Source organism: Pogoniulus pusillus, chromosome 32 (assembly GCF_015220805.1).
Source record: "Pogoniulus pusillus isolate bPogPus1 chromosome 32, bPogPus1.pri, whole genome shotgun sequence".
Classification (NCBI taxonomy): Eukaryota; Metazoa; Chordata; class Aves; order Piciformes; family Lybiidae; genus Pogoniulus; species Pogoniulus pusillus.
Window position 1 is genome coordinate 8,835,523 of NC_087295.1, and position 22,370 is coordinate 8,857,892.

The 22,370-nt window shown below is 44.0% G+C and overlaps 1 protein-coding gene across 12 annotated transcripts in view; it reads right to left on the bottom strand.

Moving 5' to 3' along the window:
• Positions 1-22,370, bottom strand: part of CNTNAP2 (contactin associated protein 2) — a 1,124,907-nt gene that overhangs the window by 420,359 nt on the left and 682,178 nt on the right. For all 12 annotated transcript variants that reach the window (XR_010308041.1, XM_064169555.1, XM_064169553.1 and 9 more), the window contains one exon: positions 11,801-11,950. Coding sequence is in view for 11 of the 12 variants with exons in the window: in XM_064169555.1 (XP_064025625.1) it covers positions 11,801-11,950 (150 nt within the window). In the remaining variant the exon portion in view is untranslated. The remainder of the gene's footprint in view (positions 1-11,800; positions 11,951-22,370) is intronic.

The window sequence follows — 22,370 nt, forward strand, 5'->3', positions numbered from 1 at the left end:
TCATTCCTTAACTCACATTATCAAGCATTTGATCTTTTATTGGCTTGCACAATGTATCAACTTTCTGCCTGTAGCTGGATCTTTTTCAGATCAGTCTATCTTCAACACCAGATAGGGAGAGAGGCAATGCCCTCAAGCTGCATCAGGGGAGGTTTAGGTTGGATATTAGAAGAAACTTCTTGACTGAAAGAGTTTCAAAGTACTGGAACAGGCTCCCCAAGGAGGTGGCTGAATCTCCATCCCTAGAAGTGTTCAGAAGATGCAGAGGTGTGGTGCTGAGGGACATGGTTTAGCACCAGACTTTGCAGAATGAGGTAATGGTTGGATTTGGTCATCTCCATGGTCTTTTCCAATGAAAACAATACTGCAGTTCTAGAGTTCCACAAGTTCTGCCTGTAGTGTTAATACACAACATGTTGGTGGCTTAGTAGTGCAACAGCACTAAAAGTACTACTGAAAATCAGCCACAGAATGTCACCATGACTTTTACCTTGTCTCACTTGCCTAACATTTGAAATCTCTGAAATAAATAAAACCTTAAACATGATGAAAAGAAACATCGAACTGAAGTTCATGGGCAATGTTGGCCAATTCCCTCCCGTTTCCAGCTGTTTAAAAGGAGTGCAAATTCATCTGTGTTCCATTTTTCAGAGAGCAGATGAGATGATAAAGAATTTGTTATAATGTATTAAATAGCAGAGGGAGGCTTAGGTGCACTTCCTTGCTTTGCTCAGCTTTATATATTCTGCACATCTACGGTTGCTGCTGATCTATTGACTTATAAACATCCTGGATTTAACAATCTAAAGCACAAGGGTCATATAAAAATTATAGCCCATTCCAGTTCTTTTCTTTCCATTCCTTGTGTTTATCATTATTTTGTAGGACTGACCTGGGAGGTTTTCTGAAGATAAATACTGAAGGTACACAAAATTACATCACAATCTGAGTTATTTTAAATTTGCTTTGCTTTGTCCTCATGTATTTGAGTTTACAGCAGAGTTATGATAATGATAAAAAAGATTTCCAGTCACACTGAAAGCACCCTTTCCATAAGAATACCAATTTGACCATCCTGTCTCATGGTCATAAATGCTAAAGAAACAAATGGCCACCAAAACTGAAGCTCTAACATATTGTAAATCTGATTAACAGGCAGAAATGCATGTAGAACTCTATGCCAGCATTATTGAGATATGAGAAGCTGTAGGCATGAGAGAATGATCTCACCAGAGACTTGAATTTCTCTAGGTAACAGCTAATCTGAGATGCTGCTAGTTTGGTCCCATTTGTTTGTCACATAACACATTGCTAAAGGTTAGGGCTGGGCTGGTCACTAAACAAGTGCCAGAGGCTCTCTGTGAACCCCTCTGCTTCCCAAAGGGAAGAGAAAGGGAGTAAGGAAGAAAGACTGATGGGTTGGGAAAGAAACTAAGCAAGCTTTCATGGAAATAATAACAATTAAATGAAATAGATACGAATCAATATTGAAACCAATCCCCTGATGGCAATTAGTTGCCATCACCACTGATGCTGTGGGCAGTCACTAGGGAAGTCCCAGACTGGATTCAAGATTAGATGAAAACCAGATTCAGGAGCTGGATCCTGGAATTAGATTCAGGAACTCATGAATCAGGATTGAAGGCAGAATGGACAAAGCCCTCCCCTGATGCTGGCCGCTAAGGAACAGGCTTGACCTTGGTGACCCCACAGCTTTATCCTGAATATGAAACCCAAGGGATGGAATGCCTTGTTGGTGAGTTGAGGTTCACCTGGCCTGTCCCCTTCTCCACTGCAGGTGGCAGAAGGCACAACACCAAGCAGAGCCCGAACTAGGAAGGTACAGCAGATGTAGTGTTGGTCTAGCCCAAAACATTTAATAATTCACCTCTAGTTTTGCTGAATGCATTTGAATATAAGACAAAAAACTCCCGATTCCTCTTTACTGGTTATACTTGTGACTATGACAGACTGAGTGCTTTTGAAATCCCAGTAACACCACCTAGAAGTCTAACCATGACTCTAAGAGCTGTTAATGATCAATTTGCACAAAGAGAGCAAGGGATAACTTGAAAAAAAATGTAGGCACACCACCCAAAGTCTTAGGCTATGCATGCTAGGTTTTAAGAAGGGAAAATGCATGCACAGAAGAACACAGCACATGTGGAACAGAAGAAGGTATTTTTTCTCTTTCATCTAACTTCCCTCCTCCTTTCACCAACTCAAATTCTGTGGGATCTTAGACCAACAAAACACGCAGAAACAAATGAATTGTATTCCAGGAACAAGATGTCATATAGAATGTATTTTCTACAGTCACTCAGAATGGAGAGACTTTCTGCATGCTACAGACTGGTGTCCCACAGGAAACCTACTGCACAGTCCATTCATCCTTGCTTGGCAAACAAAGCAGCACACAGTGGACTGACAATAACTTTGTCCTCAGTGAAGATTTATCACTCATACTAATCACCTTCCCATCCTGAAGCCAGCAAAAAGAAGAGGGAAAGCAGATACAATTAAAATAAAATGATGTAAAATAGAAACAAGTCAAAACTATGCCTCTAATCAAGTATTTCCTCTGGGCACTAAGCAGCAATTAGGTGGTTTGGAGCAAGCTTAAGACATCTCACAAAAGCCCCTTATCTCCAGCAGTGCAAATGAGGTTAATGGACTCATCTTCACTCTGCAGTTCACTTTCTCTATTTTGTTTTTTTTTGGTCTTTTTGTTTTGTTTTATGCAGATAATTGGAAACAAAGAAACATCATTCTCTAGGGCTTAGTAGGGAAAGGAAGTTCACTTCTTTACAAAAACCCAAATTTAAGTCAAGAAAGAGAAGGAAAATAAAAACAGTGTGGAGAAAAAAATTAGTCACACAGAAGGCTAAAAGGCAATTATCATCCAGCCTCCCACATACATCAGCACACAGAAACACCCCATCTTCAGCACTGCCTGCTCACTCTGACTTTGACTCATAGACTGGAATCAAATCTCACTGTTGGCTGTCCTTGGGAAGATCTTGGTAGTGCTGGGAGACAGCATGGGAGAAGGCAAAAGGGAAAGGAGAAAAAAGCCAGCCTATAACTGCATATAACAGTACACAAAGCTATTTTTTTGTTAATGCCTCAGTGTCTATGCAATATTCAACTAGTCCTTACTGTACCATTTGCATGCACAGAGGGAGGAGTCACTGACTCTCAGCCTTGTTCCCACCTCTGCCAACATTTCTAATCCCAGGAATAAAAGCACAACCATTATCTGTCTCTGCATTCCCCCTGTTGTTTGTGCAGTTATACTGGACTGAACTGTAAACAATTTCTAATCAACACAAGATGACTAAAAATAAGAAGGTCCTCAGATGCAAGACAGAAGTAAAATATCCTCAGATTCACAGTTGAAGACACTTAAAATGCAAATGTACATTGCTGCAAATGCAGATTTCTTATTTTGAAACAGAAGTGACACAAAGGCTGGGACACTGCTGTTCTTCTGCTGTACCTTTAGAAGGCTCCAGATTGTAAGAGATAACAAGGGAAAACAAACCCCCCACAGCTTATGCAATTGGACCATGTGTTTGGGTGAACAGATGTGGGAATGACGCTTTTGGAAATTCATGACTGACTTTCATAGCCTACTAGAACAATTTCTTCAGGCATACCTTGTTTTATGGAAGGATGGTGAAATTATAAAGTACAGGTCAACAATTATCAGTCAAGTAGATTTCAGAATTCAGCTGAAATGACAACAAATCAATCCATATTTTGACTGAAAAAGGTATAAAAACTACTTAGAGAAACTAGACAATCTCTCTGTATAGGGTTAACACTCCTGGGGGAGTGACCCTGAACCTGACCCTAGGGGTCTTGGCCCCTCCTCAGGGGTGGGCCACACTCCAGGTGATGGTTAGCCCACTCCCCCCACTTCCTGTGGTATAAAAGACAGGAGTTCTCCTGTCTCTTCCTCTTTTCGCCCCTTTTCCTTTTTAACTTCCAAATCGAGTGAGATTGATTTATTGGGGTGTCCCTACCTTTTATCTCTCTCCCTGTCTTTTGGGGAAAGGAGGGGGAGGAGGGGAGGGCACTCTATAAACTCTATAAATTCTATAAATTGTCATTGGGTCTACCAAATTTATAAGAGTCTCTGGGAACTTGCATTTGAACCCAAGACAATTTATTTGGCGTCTCAACGTGGGGCTAGGTAGAAAGAATTCTTTCAGAGAAGATTTGGAAGTTAAAAAATGGATATTCTGAAAGTCTTAATCATTAACGCATTTGCATGGCTGTTGTGGGGCTGGCTGTTAAAGTTTATAAGTTACCATGTCTTCTGGATTGTCATTGATATGCTCTGGGAATATTCTAAGCTTTTGCCTGCCCGAGTCTATGCCTATTTCCTGAATTCTGTTAGTAATATCACTGTGTTTAGAAATGTTTCTGGAACATGGAATCAATCTGAGTATATGCATTGGAGCACAGAAGCTCCAGATATTTTGGGGGAGAAATGGTACTGGATAGCTGTTATTTCACTGTGTGTAAATCTGGGTTTGGGAATTAATAAGATAGCGGTGAACTGGGACACGTGGAAGTATCGGGTGGGCGCCGCCATTAGGGTGCTTAGGGGGAGGGGTGGTCCTCACTGCCCCAGCTGCAGTTGCGGGGGTTGGGCGACAGGTCAGGCCGTTCCGGCCGCCCCCAGCGCAGGCACCGCCCCTAGCGCGGCTCCGCCCCGAACTCCGCCTCCGGTCCCGCCCAGGGCAGCCCCCCGGACCCTGCCCCCTCAGCCCAGCCCCCTTCACCTAGCACCAATTACGACGCGGCCAGCAAGATCAAATCAAAACCCTCCCGCAGATACCGATCCAGGGCAAGGGACCTCTTCGGGAACCAGCACCCCCCAGCAACAGCAACCAGCTGGAAATGGACCTGATAATGGAGTGATCCTTATCAGCTCCACGCCCAGAAAGGAAATCAGGCACATAAGGCAGGAGTATGCAAGGGCAAACGGACAGTCCCTTTTAGCCTGGCTTTTGAAATGCTGGGATGCAGGAGCAGAAACAGTGGACCTAGATCACAGGGAGGCGAAGCAGCTGGGATCCTTGTCGAGGGATGGAGGTGTGGATAAGGAGCTGGGAAGGCTCGATGGTACCCACTCACTTTGGGCCAGGCTTCTGATAGCTGTGAGGTACAGGTACCCGACTAAGGATGACATGATTTTCCATCCCCTTAGATGGACAGATATGGAACAGGGGATCTCATACCTGAGGCAAATGGCGGTTCAAGAGATAATTTATGGAGCCGACCAGAGGCCCTCGGACCCTGATGATGTCCGCATGAAGCCAGCCCTCTTAAAGAAACTGACCCAGTGTGCCCCTTCCACATATGCCCCCACATTGGGAGCACTGCTGCTGGGCAGAGACCCCAACAACCTTCCCACAATCAGGGAGTTTGTGAATGACTTAAGACAGTTTGAAGACAGTTTGTCGAGGAAAACCTTAATTGCCACTGTAGAGACCCTCACCCAAGAAATGAACGAGCTGAAAGCCTCTTTCTCTGAAATGCAGAAGGCAGAGGATGACTGCTCTTCACCTTCAGAATGGGTGCAAGTCTCAGCTGTCAGGAACACACGCCGCCGTGCTCCTCCTCCTCCCCGCAGGAGACCAGCCCAGAGCAGACAGGGTACACACAGGGGGTCACTCTGGAGAACACTGTGTGACCATGGGGAAAACATGGACAGATGGCATGGCCAGCCCACCTCAGCTCTATGGGCCAGGGTAAGGGAACTGCAGGGGACAAACACAGGGAATAACTCCTCCAGAAGAGGGGTTGCCCCAGTGTCCCGCAGGCAGCGCTCTCGCTCAAGGGGTGGTGAAGCCAGTAACTCAGGTCCATGTGCCTCATGCAGTCACACTGCTCAGAATTAGAGGTGCCCTGTCTCCAGCCAGGCGGAGGCCAGGGATAACAGAGTATATTGGGACGTGTTTGTGAAATGGCCTGGCACTTCTGAAGCCGAGAAGTACAGAGCGTTGGTAGACACCGGTGCCCAATGCACTCTGATCCCCTCCAGCCACAGGGGGACAGATACTGTTACAATTGCAGGAGTCACAGGGGGGTCTCGGGAGTTGACTGTGCTGCAGGCTGAGATAAGCCTCACCGGGAATGTGTGGGAGAAGCACTCCATAGTAACTGGCCCTGATGCACCTTGCATCCTGGGGATTGACTTTCTCCGGGAAGGGTACTTTAAAGATCCGAAGGGGAACAAGTGGGCATTTGGCATAGCAGCTGTAGAGACTGCAGACAAAGAGCAGCTGTCTATCATGCCTGGCTTGTCAGATGACCCTTCCGTGGTTGGTACCCACAAGGTGGAAGATGTCAAGTTACCTATTGCTTCTCGTGTAGTTCATCGCAGGCAATACCGCACCAACAGAGACTCCCTGCTACCCATACAGCAGCTGATTCGCCGCCTGGAGCAGCAGCTTGTCATCAGCAAGAGCCACTCGCCCTTCAACAGCCCGATATGGCCAGTGCGAAAGGAGACGGGGGAGTGGAGACTCACGGTGGATTTCCGAGGCCTGAACGAAGTGACTCCTCCAATCAGCGCAGCCGTGCCTGATATGTTGGAGCTGCAGTATGAACTGGAAACAAAGGAGGCCAAATGGTATGCCACAATTGACATTGCTAATGCTTTCTTCTCCATCCCCATTGCAGAAGAATGTAGGCCGCAGTTTGCCTTCACCTGGAGAGGAGTCCAGTACCACTGGAACAGACTGCCTCAAGGGTGGAAGCACAGCCCTACAATCTGCCATGGCATCATCCAGACTGCACTGGAGAAGGGTGGAGCTCCGGAACATCTGCAGTACATCGATGACATCATTGTATGGGGTGAGACAGCAGAGGAGGTCTTCCAGAAGGGTGAGAAGATCATTAATATCCTGTTGGATGCAGGTTTTGCCATTAAGAGAAGCAAAGTGAAAGGGCCTGCCAGAGAGATCCAGTTCCTGGGAGTTCGATGGCAGGATGGCCGACGCCACATCCCTATGGATGTGGTGAATAAAGTGGCCACTATGGTGGAACCCACTAACCGGAAGGAGACACAATCCTTCCTGGGGTTTGTGGGTTTTTGGAAGATGCACATTCCCGGGTACAGTCAAATTGTGAAACCCCTCTTTGACGTTACAAGAAAGAGGAATAACTTTGAGTGGGGACCTGAGCAGCAGGTGGCATTTGACCAGATCAAACGAGAGGTGGTCCATGCCATGGCCTTGGGACCAGTTCGAACCGGCCCAGAGATTAAGAACATTCTCTACACAGCAGCCGGTGAGAATGGTCCTAGCTGGAGCCTATGGCAGAAAGCTCCTGATGAGACAAGAGGCCGCCCACTCGGGTTCTGGAGTAAGGCGTACAAAGGCTCAGAGACCAAGTATACCCCCACAGAGAAAGAAATCCTAGCTGCCTATGAGGGAGTCAGAGCTGCCTCTGAGGTGATTGGGACGGAGTCACCACTCCTTTTAGCTCCAAGGCTTCCAGTCCTGACTTGGATGTTTAAAGGGAAGGGTTCGACTCCGCACCATGCCACAGATGCCACTTGGAGTAAGTGGATGGCTCTGATAACTCAGAGGGCTAGGATGGGGACTCTCGAACGTCCAGGCATTGTAGAGGTCATCACCAACTGGCCAGAGGGTACTGACTTTGGAAAGCCAGCAGAAGAGAAGGCAGTGACCCGTGCCGAGGAAGCCCCCCCATACAGTGACCTCCCTGAGGAGGAAAAGGCATATGCTCTCTTCACAGATGGATCCTGCCGCCTGGTAGGCAGCAAGCGAAGATGGAAGGCTGCCGTCTGGAACCCTACACGCAGGGTTGCAGAGGCAAGAGATGGAGAAGGCGAATCCAGCCAGTATGCTGAGGTGAAAGCCATCCAGCTGGCCCTGGACATTGCAGAACGAGAGCAGTGGCCAATGCTATACATCTACACTGACTCATGGATGGTAGCAAATGCCTTATGGGGGTGGCTGAAGGAGTGGAAGAGAAATGATTGGCAGAGAAAAGGGAAGCCTATTTGGGCTGCTGATCTCTGGCAAGACATTTCTGCACGCCTGGACAAACTGCCAGTTAAAATCCGACACATCAGTGCTCACATCCCAAAGAGCAGAGCCACTGAAGAGCAGCAGCATAACCACCAAGCTGACCAGGCTGCCCACATCTGCCAGATTGACCTGGACTGGAAGCACAAAGGTGAACTGTTCTTAGCTCGGTGGGCACATGACTCTTCTGGTCACCAAGGAAGAGATGCCACATACCAATGGGCCCGAGACAGATCCGTGGACATATCCATGGAGGCCATAACTCAGGTTATCCATGAATGTGACATCTGTGCCACCATAAAGCAAGCCAAGCGCATGAAGCCTTTGTGGTACGGGGGAAGGTGGTCAAAGTACAGGTATGGGGAGGCCTGGCAGATTGATTACATCACTCTGCCTCGGTCTCGTAGTGGCAAGCAGTATGTGTTAACCATGGTGGAGGGAAGCACGGGGTGGCTGGAAACCTACCCAGTACCTCATGCTACTGCCCGTAACACCATTCTGGGTCTGCAGAGCCACATCCTGTGGAGACACGGTACCCCAGAGAGGATTGAGTCAGACAATGGGACCCATTTCAAGAACCACCTTGTAAGCAACTGGGCAAAAGAGCATGGGATAGAATGGGTTTATCACATCCCATACTACCCACAGGCTGCAGGAAAGATTGAGCGACACAATGGTCTGCTGAAAACCACCCTGAAGGCTATGGGAGGTGGAACTCTCAGAAACTGGGAGAAGCACCTTGCAGAAGCCACTTGGCTGGTGAACAGCAGGGGATCAGTTAACAGAGCTGGTCCTGCTCAGTCTGCCCTACTGCCCATAGTTGAGGGAGATGGAGTTCCTGTAGTCTGTGAAAGGAATCTACTGGGAAAGACTGTGTGGGTTGCTCCTGCCTCTGGTGGGGGAAAACCTATCAAAGGGGTGGTATCTGCAGAGGGTCCTGGTCACACATACTGGGTGATGATGGAAACTGGTGTTATCGAGTGTGTCCCTCAGAGAAACCTCTCTTTAGCTGAAAAGGTTTTGAAATCTCAGAGTTGATTCCATGTGTTCCAGATATTTCAGGTTATCTTGTATTATAGTTGTATAATAGTTGTATCATAGTTGTGCAATACTTGTATCATAGTTGTGCAATACTTGTATCATAGTTCATAAGGGGTTACAAGTTGTTTTTGTAGTTATACCCTCACCACTACACGGCGTCCAACAGAACCTACATGACAGCAGCAGCTATCCAGAGTCCTACAGCATCGCATCACACCACGGCGTCCAACCAGAACCCTGCATCTGATTCGTCACTGATGCCCTGCAGTGAGAGACTGTTCCTGATTTCCCTCCAGAGGATGTCTACAGCCATCTCATCTACACCTGTTCCCCTGATGCCAGACATGAAGAGACTGTTCCTGATGTTTTCTTCGCAGAGGGAAAAGACTCTTTTCCTGAGTACCAACAAGAACTGTTCCTGATTCACTGACTTTTCTTCCGTTCCTGCCCTGCTCACATCTCAGCAACCTGCACCGGACCAGAGGAACACATCGCCTTGGGATACAGCCGGGGACCAAGAAGGACTTCACGAACTCTTAACCCATGGACACTTTTCCCATCTTTGGAGAAGAAGACTGTTCTTAGGAAGGTGGAAGTGGTCTAACCAAGGGGTGGAATGTATAGGGTTAACACTCCTGGGGGAGTGACCCTGAACCTGACCCTAGGGGTCTTGGCCCCTCCTCAGGGGTGGGCCACACTCCAGGTGATGGTTAGCCCACTCCCCCCACTTCCTGTGGTATAAAAGACAGGAGTTCTCCTGTCTCTTCCTCTTTTCGCCCTCTTGCTCACTACCTGCGTTCATGACCGCACACACACACTGATACTGTATACCAGCCACGAGGCAGAGACACCATCACACTACTCGGGTTGTATCCATCCCTGTTTTGTATTTTGCTGTTTTCCCTTCCTCATCCTTTGTAAACTCCCCTACCTCCAATCCCTTTTTTTCTAAGTTATTGTTAAACTTTTCCCTTTTTAACTTCCAAAATCGAGTGAGATTGATTTATTGGGGTGTCCCTACCTTTTATCTCTCTCCCTGTCTTTTGGGGAAAGGAGGGGGAGGAGGGGAGGGCACTCTATAAACTCTATAAATTCTATAAATTGTCATTGGGTCTACCAAATTTATAAGAGTCTCTGGGAACTTGCATTTGAACCCAAAACACTCTCCTTCACAGCCAAAAAAGTCTGATATATATGACATTTCAGAAGAAATCAATCAACCTCTCTGCAGAAATCTAATCATGGTTTGGGAATTTTCCCTTCCACATCACCAAAGCTTAGCATTGGATGCATTATGTATAGCATTTCTGCATTTCTTTTCCTTTTCTCCCACATGTGCTTATTAACTGCATTTTGTGAGAGTGTCTCAAACTATTCTAACAAATTGAAGGTTCCATGTTTCAACAACAAAATGATTTTCAGGCTTTAGCATGTGCCAACTGGCTGTGCTAGAATGCTTATTTTAGGCAACATGCTAAAAAAAAAATATTCAGGGTATTACCTGAATTACAGCTATTGGAAAAGATGCATGGCACAGCAACAAGAAGCTTATTTCTTGTGACAGATCAGCTTGAATTTGGCAATAGTAAAATGAGAATAACCCTTAAAAAAATCCCCTCATTCTACTTAGGTTACTTCATGTGCCACTAACTTTTCTATCACTTGGGTAATGTTATGACTCTTCATAGCATCACATTTCTATTTTATTTTGATTTGATATGCACCTTTTAAGTTTAAAAAAGAAAACCTAACCCAGTTTTCAACACTGATAAAGTCTGCTTTCAAAATTTGTGTTCTCTGACTGAAGCTCTTATATGCAACCTCATGTGTGGGACACTTGACAAAAAGTGTGGGACAAAAAGAATTTTAAGTATCACTTCCAAATGTTTTTTTTTAATCTTATTATTTCAGCTTACTGAGAGTTCTACTTGAGCAGAGACTGCAAATCATTGTTAAACTGGATGTCACTAATTAAGGGTGGCTGGCAGCACAAAAAGTAATACATGTCAGTTAACTCTTACCATAATATTCTCCTACAAGGCAGTAGTGCATAAAAATATTTTTGGTATAGTAAATTGGCTTTTAGTAGAGAAAATGAAATATTAAAAAAAAAAAAGAAGAGTTTTGATTTTCATAAATGCTAATACAGAAGAGTAAGAGGAATAAACAGTCCAGCTACAATTAGCAAGAACTCTTTTTAGTCTGTCAATAGATAGAAATACTGAATAACCTAAGGCTTCAATTTATAAGCTTTTTATTTATTAATAATCATGACAGTTCCTAAAAGAAATCAAACCTGTCATGAACAATAATGGGTATTTTTGTCATCAGGATTCTAAATGTGGTAAGTTTGTCTCTCCTCTCAATGCCATTGAACTAATAATGGCAGTTTACACTTTCAGTGAATGGTCTCTGAAATGTTCAGAGAAGATCTAAGAAATCATTTTGAGTTATATAGACTCTTATACAGAACTTCTAACTTTTTTTTTTTTTTGTCAAGGATGAGAAGGTATAAAAAGTTTCTTAAAAGCATAATGAAGTTGAGTATTTTACTTGGTGATGAGTTGACCTTAGCCATTTTAAGATCTGCATGAATGAACTGCATCTTGAGCTCCATTTTCACCTGTTATGTAGGTTACAAAACAACAGCACTTTAAGCAGATATTAGTTTTGATTTTTTTTTTTACCTCCAAAGAAATATCTCTCTCCAGTCTTCACTTGCAGAGGACTGTTTGTTCGAACAGCTGAAGCTTCATCACCGTCAATAGTGAGGACAGCAAAATTTTCCTTAGCTAAGAACCGGACTTCATGCCACTGCCCATCATTGAGACCAGAGCCTGCAAAGAACAAAAGACATTGGAATATTTCACTGAGTCCAATATTTGTTACCTTTAAAGAGTTTTTTGTGTCTCTCTCCCTTATATGAAGTTTAGTGAAGGCTACTGCAGAAATCATTTCAGTGAGATGACAGGGCACTGCTATTTAAGTAACTACTACCAGAAAATAACATTATGTCCCAAACACAAGTCTTGGAACTACTGACGTGTCCATGCTGTCAGCTATAATTTTATCTAACTACAAATAAACTCACCTTTCCCATCAAAAGGCCATATTCTACATTTTACTACTAAAGAATATCTCCTTATGGTTTGTCTGATCATGTTCAAAAGAAAAATATATTGATTAATCCATTTAACTACCGAGAGTAACAAGCCCAAAAGGGCACATTGTGCTCATGATTGCTGCCTTTATCAAAGCAAGATATTTCCTGGGAAATTATTTATTTGCCAAAATAAAATACCACACAATGCAATAATCTCTTTCTAAACTGAAGTGGGATGCATATGTCAGCAGAATTATAATGGAACATAAATTTTAAAAAGAGAATATTATCTTCTAGGATCAAGGAATAGTATCTGTGGCAAATAGGTATACCTAAACATTTAATGATTCTTTTTTTCCCCCCATTGCTTACACATAGTTAAGACAGATCAAATGCTGAAATGCCAGGGAGCGTGAAACTTTGAAATATTCATTAGTGTGAATAAAAGTGGCAGAAATTGCTTAAAAAATCATCAGGAAGAATTTCTTCTATCAAAATTTGCTCAATCCCACAGAAGAGTAGATAAAAGATGGATTATAGTAAATCTAAGAAAAACTTTCCCTGTTTATAAGCTTTTTTCCTCTTTTTGATTATATTTGACAAACAATAAGAAATGGAAAACCATATAATTGCAACCTAGAAAAAAAAAAGGATTTCTACTGCTAGTATAAACTCATAGAGGAAGAGAAGATACAGTTTTTTATACAGCTCCAAACTCAACCTGTTAGAGCGCATATTACTACAACTGGAGTTTATCAGAACACACTTAAAGTCCCAATTTTCCATCTTGAGATGAACTACAGCTGAGACATCTGTTTCATTTTTTTATCAAGGTATTTAATATTGCTCTGAATGAACTAAGAACAACTGAAGTCTTCTGGATAAAGTTAAAACGTGGGTATTTCAACACGAGGCACAAAAACAGCAGCAAGATCTTTCGTCACAGTGGAAGCATGTCTGAAGAGCTCACTGGAACAGAGGATATTGCAGCAACCAAGAAAGACCACTAGGCAGAGTGCCAGCCAACCTTGCACTGCCAATGCTATTGTATCAGAAGATAAGCATTTACACTGTCACTGACTGCAACTAGAGAAACAATGGAATACAATCATTTTGGTTGGAAAGGACTTTAAGATCATTTCATCTGACCATTCTCTAACTCTACTGAGGCTGGTGCTAAACTGTGTCTCTCAGCATATCTCTGCCTCTTTGAAACGCTCCAGGGACAGGGCCTCTGCCACCGTCCTGGGCACCCCGTTCCAGCCATTGAGCACCCTTTCAGCCAAGAAAAATCTACCTTATTGCCTGGCAATCCCACAGGTTTGTTTGGCTTCCTTTGTAGGTATTTGAAGCATTCCGGCCCAGCCCGTGGGTAGCGTGGCAGTTTGAAGGATCCTAGCTCTCCCTGAGCAAAACCACAGGGACAGAGGCCCGTCCCAGGGGTGCACCTGCTTGTCCCAGAACGTCGTAATATTGTTAGTCTATTCCACCTTCCCGTATCACAGCTCAAAAGGCAGTGCCTGACTGATCTCTCTCCCCTCTCATCCCTTCCCTTCTCTCTCGGAACAGCGCACGTTCTTACCTCATGGCTGGTGAGGGAAATGGCCGGCAGGCAGTTGGGCTGCGTCATTGCGGCCTCTGAGACCTTGGAGGCCCCAGCTGGGGACGGTGGTTTCAAGGCTACCCTCAGGCTGACTCAAGGCAGAAGGGGTGGAGGGTTCTAGAAGGCCAGTTTGGTTTCAAGGCTACCCTCAGGCCGACTCAAGGCAGAAGGGGTGGAGGGTTCTAGAAGGCCAGTTTGGTTTCAAGGCTACCCTCAGGCCGACTCAGGGCAGAAGGAGTGGAGGGTTCTAGAAGGCCAGTTTGGTTTCAAGGCTACCCTCAAGACAACTCAGGGCAGCAGGGGTGGAGGGTTCTAGAAGGCCAGTTTGGTTTCAAGGCTACCCTCAAGACAACTCAGGGCAGCAGGAGTGGAGGGTTCTAGAAGGCCAGTTTGGTTTCAAGGCTACCCTCAAGACAACTCAGGGCAGAAGGGGTGGAGCGTTCTAGAAGGTGTCCACAGGAGGGCAGCAAAGCTGGAGAGGGGCCTGGAGCACAGCCCTGTGAGGAGAGGCTGAGGGAGCTGAGGGTGTGCAGCCTGCAGCAGAGGAGGCTCAGGGCAGAGCTCATTGCTGTCTACAACTACCTGAAGGGAGGCTGTAGCCAGCTGGGGTTGGGCTCTTCTCCCAGGCAACCAGCAAGAGAACAAGGGGACACAGTCTCAAGTTGTGCCGGGGGAGGTCTAGGCTGGATCCTAGAAGGAAGTTTTTGCCAGAGAGAGTGATTGGCATTGGAATGGGCTGCCCAGGGAGGTGGTGAAGGCACCGTCCCCAGAGGTGTTCAAGAAAAGCACTTAGTGCCATGGTCTGGTTGATTGGATAGGGCTGGGTGCTAGGTTGGACTGGATGATCTTGGAGGTCTCTTCCAACCTGCTTGATTCTATGAAAGGGAGAAAGACTCATCTTACATTCATTTCAGCCTCCAGAAAAGCAGAAACAACAATGAACCAAATGATTATGTGTATTAGCTAGGCCGAAGCAGGGACTTGTATTGGGTTCATGTGCCCAGGTGGGGTGCCAGCTCTGTGCACAGAGCTGCCCAAGAGCAGGGTCCAGAGCAGGGCACAGCCCATCCTCAGCCTTGAGTTGCCCCCTTGAGAAAGCCTATCTGGGAAGAGGCAGTGTGAGAATAGCTCTGCCAGCCACAAGGGGAGAGCAGGAGGAAGGAAAGGAGGGTGTCAAGGCATGTTCCCCACAGAAATTCCCCTGGGGATCTCTCCTGAGGGAGCTGCAGCCTGTGGAGAGCTCACAGTGGGGCAGGGGATGGCCAGAGGACAGGGGTGCTGATCAGGGCTCCTCTGTCCTGACCATCCCCTGTAGAGGTGGAGCAGTAGGGAGCAAGGAACTGAAGCTCAGCTTGAGAGAGGGAGAAGGAAAAGTGTTGTTTTAATTAATGTCTTTGTTCTTACTACAAAAATCTATTTTAATAGGCAATAAATCAAACTAATTTTCATAGAATGATAGAATCATTCTGTGGTTTCAACTGGTTTGAAAATACCTCTGAGTCCAGCCATCAACCTAAGATGACTGTGGCCATTAAACCATGTCCCCCCAAGTGCCATGTCCACACATTTAGAATCACAGAATCAGTCAGAGTTGGAAGGGACCATAAGAATCATCCAATTTCAACCCCCCTACCATAGGCAGGAACACCTGACACTAAATCAGGCTGTCTAGAGCACCTCCAGGGACAGTAACTCTGCCTCCTCCTTGGGCAGCCTATTCCAATGCCTGTCCACTCTTGCAACAAAGAGATTTTTCACAAGGCAAGTTTATTTTGCTAGCAACTGTACTTGGTATGTGATCTCCCTGCCTTTATCTTGCTCCATGAGCTTCTTGGTCTTATTTTCTCCTTTTGTCCTGTTGAGGTGGGGAGTGAGAAAGCAGCTGGGCAGGTGTCTGCCAGCCAGTGAAAGTCAACTCAGCACCAGAACTAAAGACAAATGATTATGCCACGAAATTGCAACTCCTTATAATAAGCCTCTGTTTGCCACCCTCATCTCCTGGAGACAGCCTTTCACAAAGGAACGGACCGACAGCACTAATGAGGAGAGTGGCTTAAATGTAATATCACTGGAAATGTAAAATACTTCAGTTATTTTAATCTATATTTTCTGCCTGCATGTTCTGGCCTGCTTTCTGCACATTAATTAGCTTTGCAATACCTATGCTGTTCTTGCATGACATTTAAAATAATGCTAGAAGAGAGATTAGAACCTTGTATGCAGGATAAAGAAGCAGTCTCACACATTAGACTTATGTAGCTATTATTGCTGCAATTCTTTGTTCCCTAATTTTTATCAGAGAGTTCAACTTCCTCTTTCAGGAAGCGTGAGATGTAAAACAAGACAGAAATTAACTCAGCTCAGCTTCTCCCAGAAAAAAATGCCTAAAGACTGCAAAAAATAAGAAGCTAAGCTATCATCTCCATCACAGCCAGTCTGCCAGTTGAGTGCCTCCACATTTATTATTTTGGGGGTCAGGAGAGAGCAAAGTATTTGTCTAACACACTATGTACTTCTTTGCATCTTGGAAATCCCAAAACATAACATTCTTTCCTAAAGCACAGAAACAAATGATGCTCTCTGCTGAATTAACAAGTGCAATTTGTTAGTCTAAGGAGCACTCTTTCACTTCTACCCAGTCTGTGGTACCCTCTCCCAGAGTGCAGCAAAGGGAAAACACCTCAGGCTCACTAACACCCCACTGATAAGCTGAACAATGCAATGACTCAAAGCAAGCAGGAGAGGAGGGATTGTGGATCAGAGTATGAAGAGAGCTGCAGGTTACCAGCCGAACCTAATTCCATGCATTCTCTCTGTGTCTACAGCATTTATCAGGGCACACTAAGGGAAGCACATTGATGTCTGTAAGCTGTATGCTAGAGGCACAATGGGAGAAGCACTGGTATTTTGCCTATATTAAAAATATTTGCCTTTGCAAGTTGGCCTCATTCCCACCAGGTCCTGAAAGATCACACTGTTTCTGCTTTATGAAGCCTTCACTGCATTAAGAAATGCTTGCAAGTTAAGATACTGTCTTCTTAGCTACACGTATTAACCATCCTCATGGAGCTTTATGATACGACAGTAACAGTGCCAACTTTGCTGGGATTCAAAGTTTCCATAATATTTTGAATGCAATATTACATTAGTTGAGAAAAATTTATACTGCCATGTTTTGAGTACTAGAACATGTCTCTGATAAGGGAAGGCTGACAGAGTTGGGGTTAGTTGGCTTAGAGAAGGCTTCAGAAGGAGGACCCCACCAAAGCCTTTCAGTACTTAAAGGGGCCTATAAGGAAGACAAGGACAATCATTTTAGCAGGGTCTGTTGTGATAAGATTTGAAACTAAAAGGATGAGCTTCAGACTAAACACATGGAAGACATTTTATTTTACGCTGAGAGTGCTGAAAGATTGGCCCAGGTGGCCAAGAATGGTGGCAGATGCTCCATTCCTGAAAACATTCAAAGTCAGGTTAGACTCTGCTCTGAGCAACCTGGTAGAGCTAAAAATGTCCTTGCTCAACACAGTGGGCGTTGGACTGGATGACCTTCAACAACCTCTTCCAACCCAAATCACGTCCCTGGAGTTTAGCTGGGGCTGCTAATGAGGATTGTGCACTCATAGTCAGCAAGTACTCACTTTACAGAACTCTGCTCCCCAGTGGTGTAACTAAGAGCAACTTTTATCTCTGCCAGTGTCCTGTTCTTATTTTATTTACATGCGTTTTAGAGGCAGCACTGAGAACAAACTCTCCTTTCTTAACGTGACAACAGACTGCTCCAGGGACTGAAACTCTTACTGGGATACATGGCATATTCTCCCATGAAGGATAACTTTGTACAGCTTCATGACCTGTTTTTATTGTAACATTTTATTACGTGCCTTAAGTACATCAAGGAATTATTTCTGCTTGGAATTTTAAAAAGTCCAACTCAGATTTTTCAGTAAACCAAGAGTTAGCATTAAGAATAGAATATGGCTCCTTCTATTAAAAGATTTTTGTGTTCCTGGAAAGTTTAAAATGGACAACATCCCAAATGCACAATGATGATTTCTTATTGCAGCTAAATCTCTCTTGTCTGAGCAGATACATGTATTTTTGGCCTTTTTTGTCCCCCCCCCTCACTACAACTTTCTGGTACACAAGCTGAATAAAAAAGGAAAAAAAGGAAACATACTGCATACTGCTGCCACCACAAACTCCCTGCTGAGTTCTGGAAAAGCTGGTTTCATATGCAAATTAAATATGTTAATGAATGTGTTCTCCCTATCTAAGATTTCTGTTCAAATGACATTATTTTAAAAGTAGGACTCTTGAGGTAGGCACTTTGATTGAACAAGAAGAAACAGATGTTTTGCTTATTATAGACATGGAAGAAGGACTAGATTAACAAATACCAAAATAGTACAAGATTGTCATACATAACAGAGAACTTGGAAAGATAACATCTGGTCAAGTCGAGGCTTGAAGGAAACCATAGTAACAAGGGACCTTAAATTCTTCTGCAGTTAATCTTATAGAATCAAATCTCTTCTCCCAGACAACCAGCAACAGAACAAGAGGACACAGTCTCAAGTTGTGCCAGGGAAAGTGTAGGCTGGATGTTAGGAGGAAGTTCTTCACAGAGAGAGTGAACTGCCATTGGAATGGGCTGCCCAAGGAGGTGCCAGAGTCACACCCTGGAGGTGTTCAAGAAAAGACTGGATGAGGCACTCAGTGTCATGGTCTAGTTGACTGGACAGGGCTGGGTGCTAGGTTGGACTGGATGAGCTCGGAGGTCTCTTCCAACCTGTTTGATTCTATGATTCTGTGAAACCCTCCTGAAAAAAGGTAGTGACCCATGCAGTGGCTATTGATGAGTGGTAGATTATACACAGTCACAATTCTCTTGAAGTCACAGAATCATGCCATTGCTGAAACGATTTCAGCCTTCCAAGCACAGGCTTTCCCCTCTCTTCTCCTATTCTTTCTTCTCAGGAAAAAAAAATGAAAATCTGCACTGTTTTTAAGCCTTAGATACAAAAGTATATACACTTGGAAATGGGAACTTCTGTATGTGTTTAAGTTTGCAGAAAGAGTGCTGCTGTCAATGAACAAACCTTATACCTTATACACATCGATTACTTATCCCAACTGCTCCTGACTCAAAACTGTCCAAATCACCATCTGGCTCTACTTGCTTTTTAACTGACAACACTGAAAGCCTGAGGTTATGAGACCTGGGGCTGTTTAGCCTGGAGACGAGCAGCCTGAGAAGGCATCTTCTCAATGCTGATCAATAGCTAAAGGGTGGAGAGCGAGAGGGTGAGGCCAGACTCTTTTCAGTGACAGGACAAAGGGCGGCAGGCACAAACTGCAACACAGGAGATCCTATCTCAACATGAGGAAAACCTTCTTTGCTATGAAGGTGCTGGAGCCCTCAAGTAGTCTACTCAGAGAGGTTGTGGAGTCTCCTTCTCTGGAGAGATTCCAAACCAACCCTGCTGTGATCCTACTTGAGCAAGGAAGTCGGACTACATGACCCCTGGAGGTTGCTTCCAACCCCACCATTCTGTGATTCTGTAAGAACGATGATGACTACAGCACTCTGGCCCATGTGCAGATGACAGATCATCATCTTTTAGATTGGAAAGCAGTTATCTACATCTTTAAGAGAACATAGAACACAACAAACTCACTCTCTTCACGTAAAAACACAAGGATGCCAATGCAAAATCTGATCAAGTGCAATGCTTCAAATAATTCCAATAATCATTACCGATTGTGGTAGTTTAACCACTCTTTCTCCAGCACGCACATGTCATATAAGAAACCTCCAGATTTCTTTCAGAAAAAGGTATCTTTTTTTCTTTTCTTGAACATTATAAGGAATAAATCATCTTTGAAACAGCATTATACTCATAAGGCTTTAATTTCACTTTATAGCTTTTACAGTCACCTGCCAGGTACCATTCTGCACTGAATTATTATTTTTATATGCTCAGCATCTTAATATTTTAAGTGAGCTAACCTGAACTTCCCTTTTTGTCTCATTAAACTGAAAGATACTTGTTTTATGACTACTTTTTTGTCACATTGATTCACATTAGATATCATTCTTTAGCTTTATTTATTTATTGAGGAGGAAGAGTCTTTTCTGGATTTGAAGTCCTTCTGTCATTACAATTATTCAGATTGACAAAAAGAACACAGTAGTTAACCTACTTCACCTTTCTTTCCCTTTGGATTGAGTTCAGATATCTACAAAAGCAAGATATAGTTCCTATTCTTTACACATTCATGTCAGATAAATAATACCTAAAAATAAAATTAGTAGATATTCCAGACAGGAGAGAAGAGTGAATCCCTAACTGTTAATTTCTTAGGACTTGATCATTGGACTCAATGACCTTAAAGGTCTTTTCCAACTCTAATGATTCTCTGATTCCATGAAGTACTCAAAGAAAAGTAGCATAGATTAATTTTTCTTTAGTTTATCTCACAGTAGTCCAAGCTGAGCACTCTCACTTTGATTAGAGTACTTCATTACAAACAAAACAGAATTTGGTTGTGAGGTCATACTGGCAGGGAAAAGCAGATATAAAATGCAGTAAAGAACTCCATGTAACTTTGTTTTGATACTGAAATCCCTGAGATGAGCTTCTCAGGGGATTGCTCTGAATTAACAAAGACATTTAAACCCATGCTTTAGCAGGAGATCACTCAAGGCTGTGAAATCCATGCATATCTTATAACATTCTGCCAAACTGGGGCCTAAATATATCTCAGACATCCAAACAGGTCTTTTGATGCACATTTTCTAGCACCTATCAATGCATTATTGAGAGCTTGAAGCATATGATGGGGGAAGAGGTGATTGAGCTTTATCACTTTACTCATGATACCCTAACATAGATTTTCTGCTGTTCATTTGACAATGTGTTTTAATCAGCGCTCATAATACATCCATTGTGCCCCTGTTTAGAAGATGTACAAAGCTGCAGGCACAAGAGTTTTGGCAAGGAAATTCATACAGAAACCCTCTTTACCTCTTAATCCTATTATACAAAAATCCTGTCTATCATTTTATCTTCATTATACATATGCCTCATGGAATAAAGAGCAGGAGCATAGCACTGTTCTCCTGAACACAATATAGCAGTTTTTATGATGATTTAGCCAAACCTCTGTCTCTGCTACAGCCAAACACTGTAGGAAAAGTAAATCCTCTGCTCCCTACCAGAAAAAAAATGCCAAACGTGGACACAAGCTAGCACATATCAATGACCAAACAATTATTATTTCTTTGTCATTGTTTTTTATTAGATTCAAACTACTCAACTAAACCAGAGAATCATAGAATGCACTGGGTTGGAAGGGGATTTCAAAAGCCATCTAAGTTCAACCCCACTGAAGTGAGCAGGGATGCTTTCCATTAAAGCAGGTTGCTTAAAGCCCCATCCAATCTGACACTGAAAGTTTTGAAGAATGAGACATCTACAACCTTTCTGGGCAGCCTGGGACAATGTCTCAGCATCCTCATTGTGAAAAAAACAAACCTCTTCCTTTAATCTAGTCTGAATATAGCTCTCTCAGTTTAATACCATCACCCCTTGTCTTGCTGCAACAGGCCCTCCTAAAAAGTCTTTCTTAGGCACCCCTTTAAGCACTAAAAAGCCTACAAGGCCTCCCCAGAGCCTTTGCTTCTCCAGGCTGAATAGTTCAGTTTTTCTCCATAGCAAAGGTGTTCCACCACTCAGACCACTTTTGTGGCCTACTCTGGACCTACTCCAAGAGGTCTATGCCTCTCCTGTGCTGAAGACTGTGAAATACACACAGAATTCCATGCAGGGTCTCAACAGAGGAGAGAGGAAGAATTCCCTCTCTTGATCTTCTGGCCCACACCTCTATTTTGCAGCCCAGGATATAGATGGCCTTCTGAAGACTTATTTTCTCTGAATGACCATCCATACTGTAGTTGAGACCCTATGAATGACATCTGGCACCTTTCTTTAGACCAGTTCTGCAACCACAAACAAAAAACAGTGACCTCCACTCAGCAGAAGACATTTTTGTGCATGGGCCAGATGCCTACAGAGAGGCAGAGGTTTACAAGCAGACTATATTTAGTTTTTACTTGATTGCTGGAGTGTGTGTATGAAGCCACTCTTGCAATTGTCCCACTGGCTTTGCATTAGTATTACTCCCAAAGCTTGAGGAATATATTTCCCTTAGATGAAACTAAGCCCAGACTAACAAGCTACAGTCTCAAGCGTGCAAATGACATTGCATGGACTTTCAGGTCTCAGCATGAATTGTTCTACTCTGCAAACCCACTTCTGCCCTGCTGCTCTGTTTGCTACTGCAGATATATAGCCAAGTCTAAAATGTTTAAAGAGCTTGCTGAGGACATTAGGATCTTGACTTGAACAGCAAACAACCTGTCCTCTTTTTGATAAAAGCCTTAAGGAAAGAAGTGATAAACCACCATGCTGCCACAGCACACTGGGGGTATTAAACCTACTTCAAAAGAAGTTCGGGTGGCATCTCCTGGCCCCAAGAAGAATAT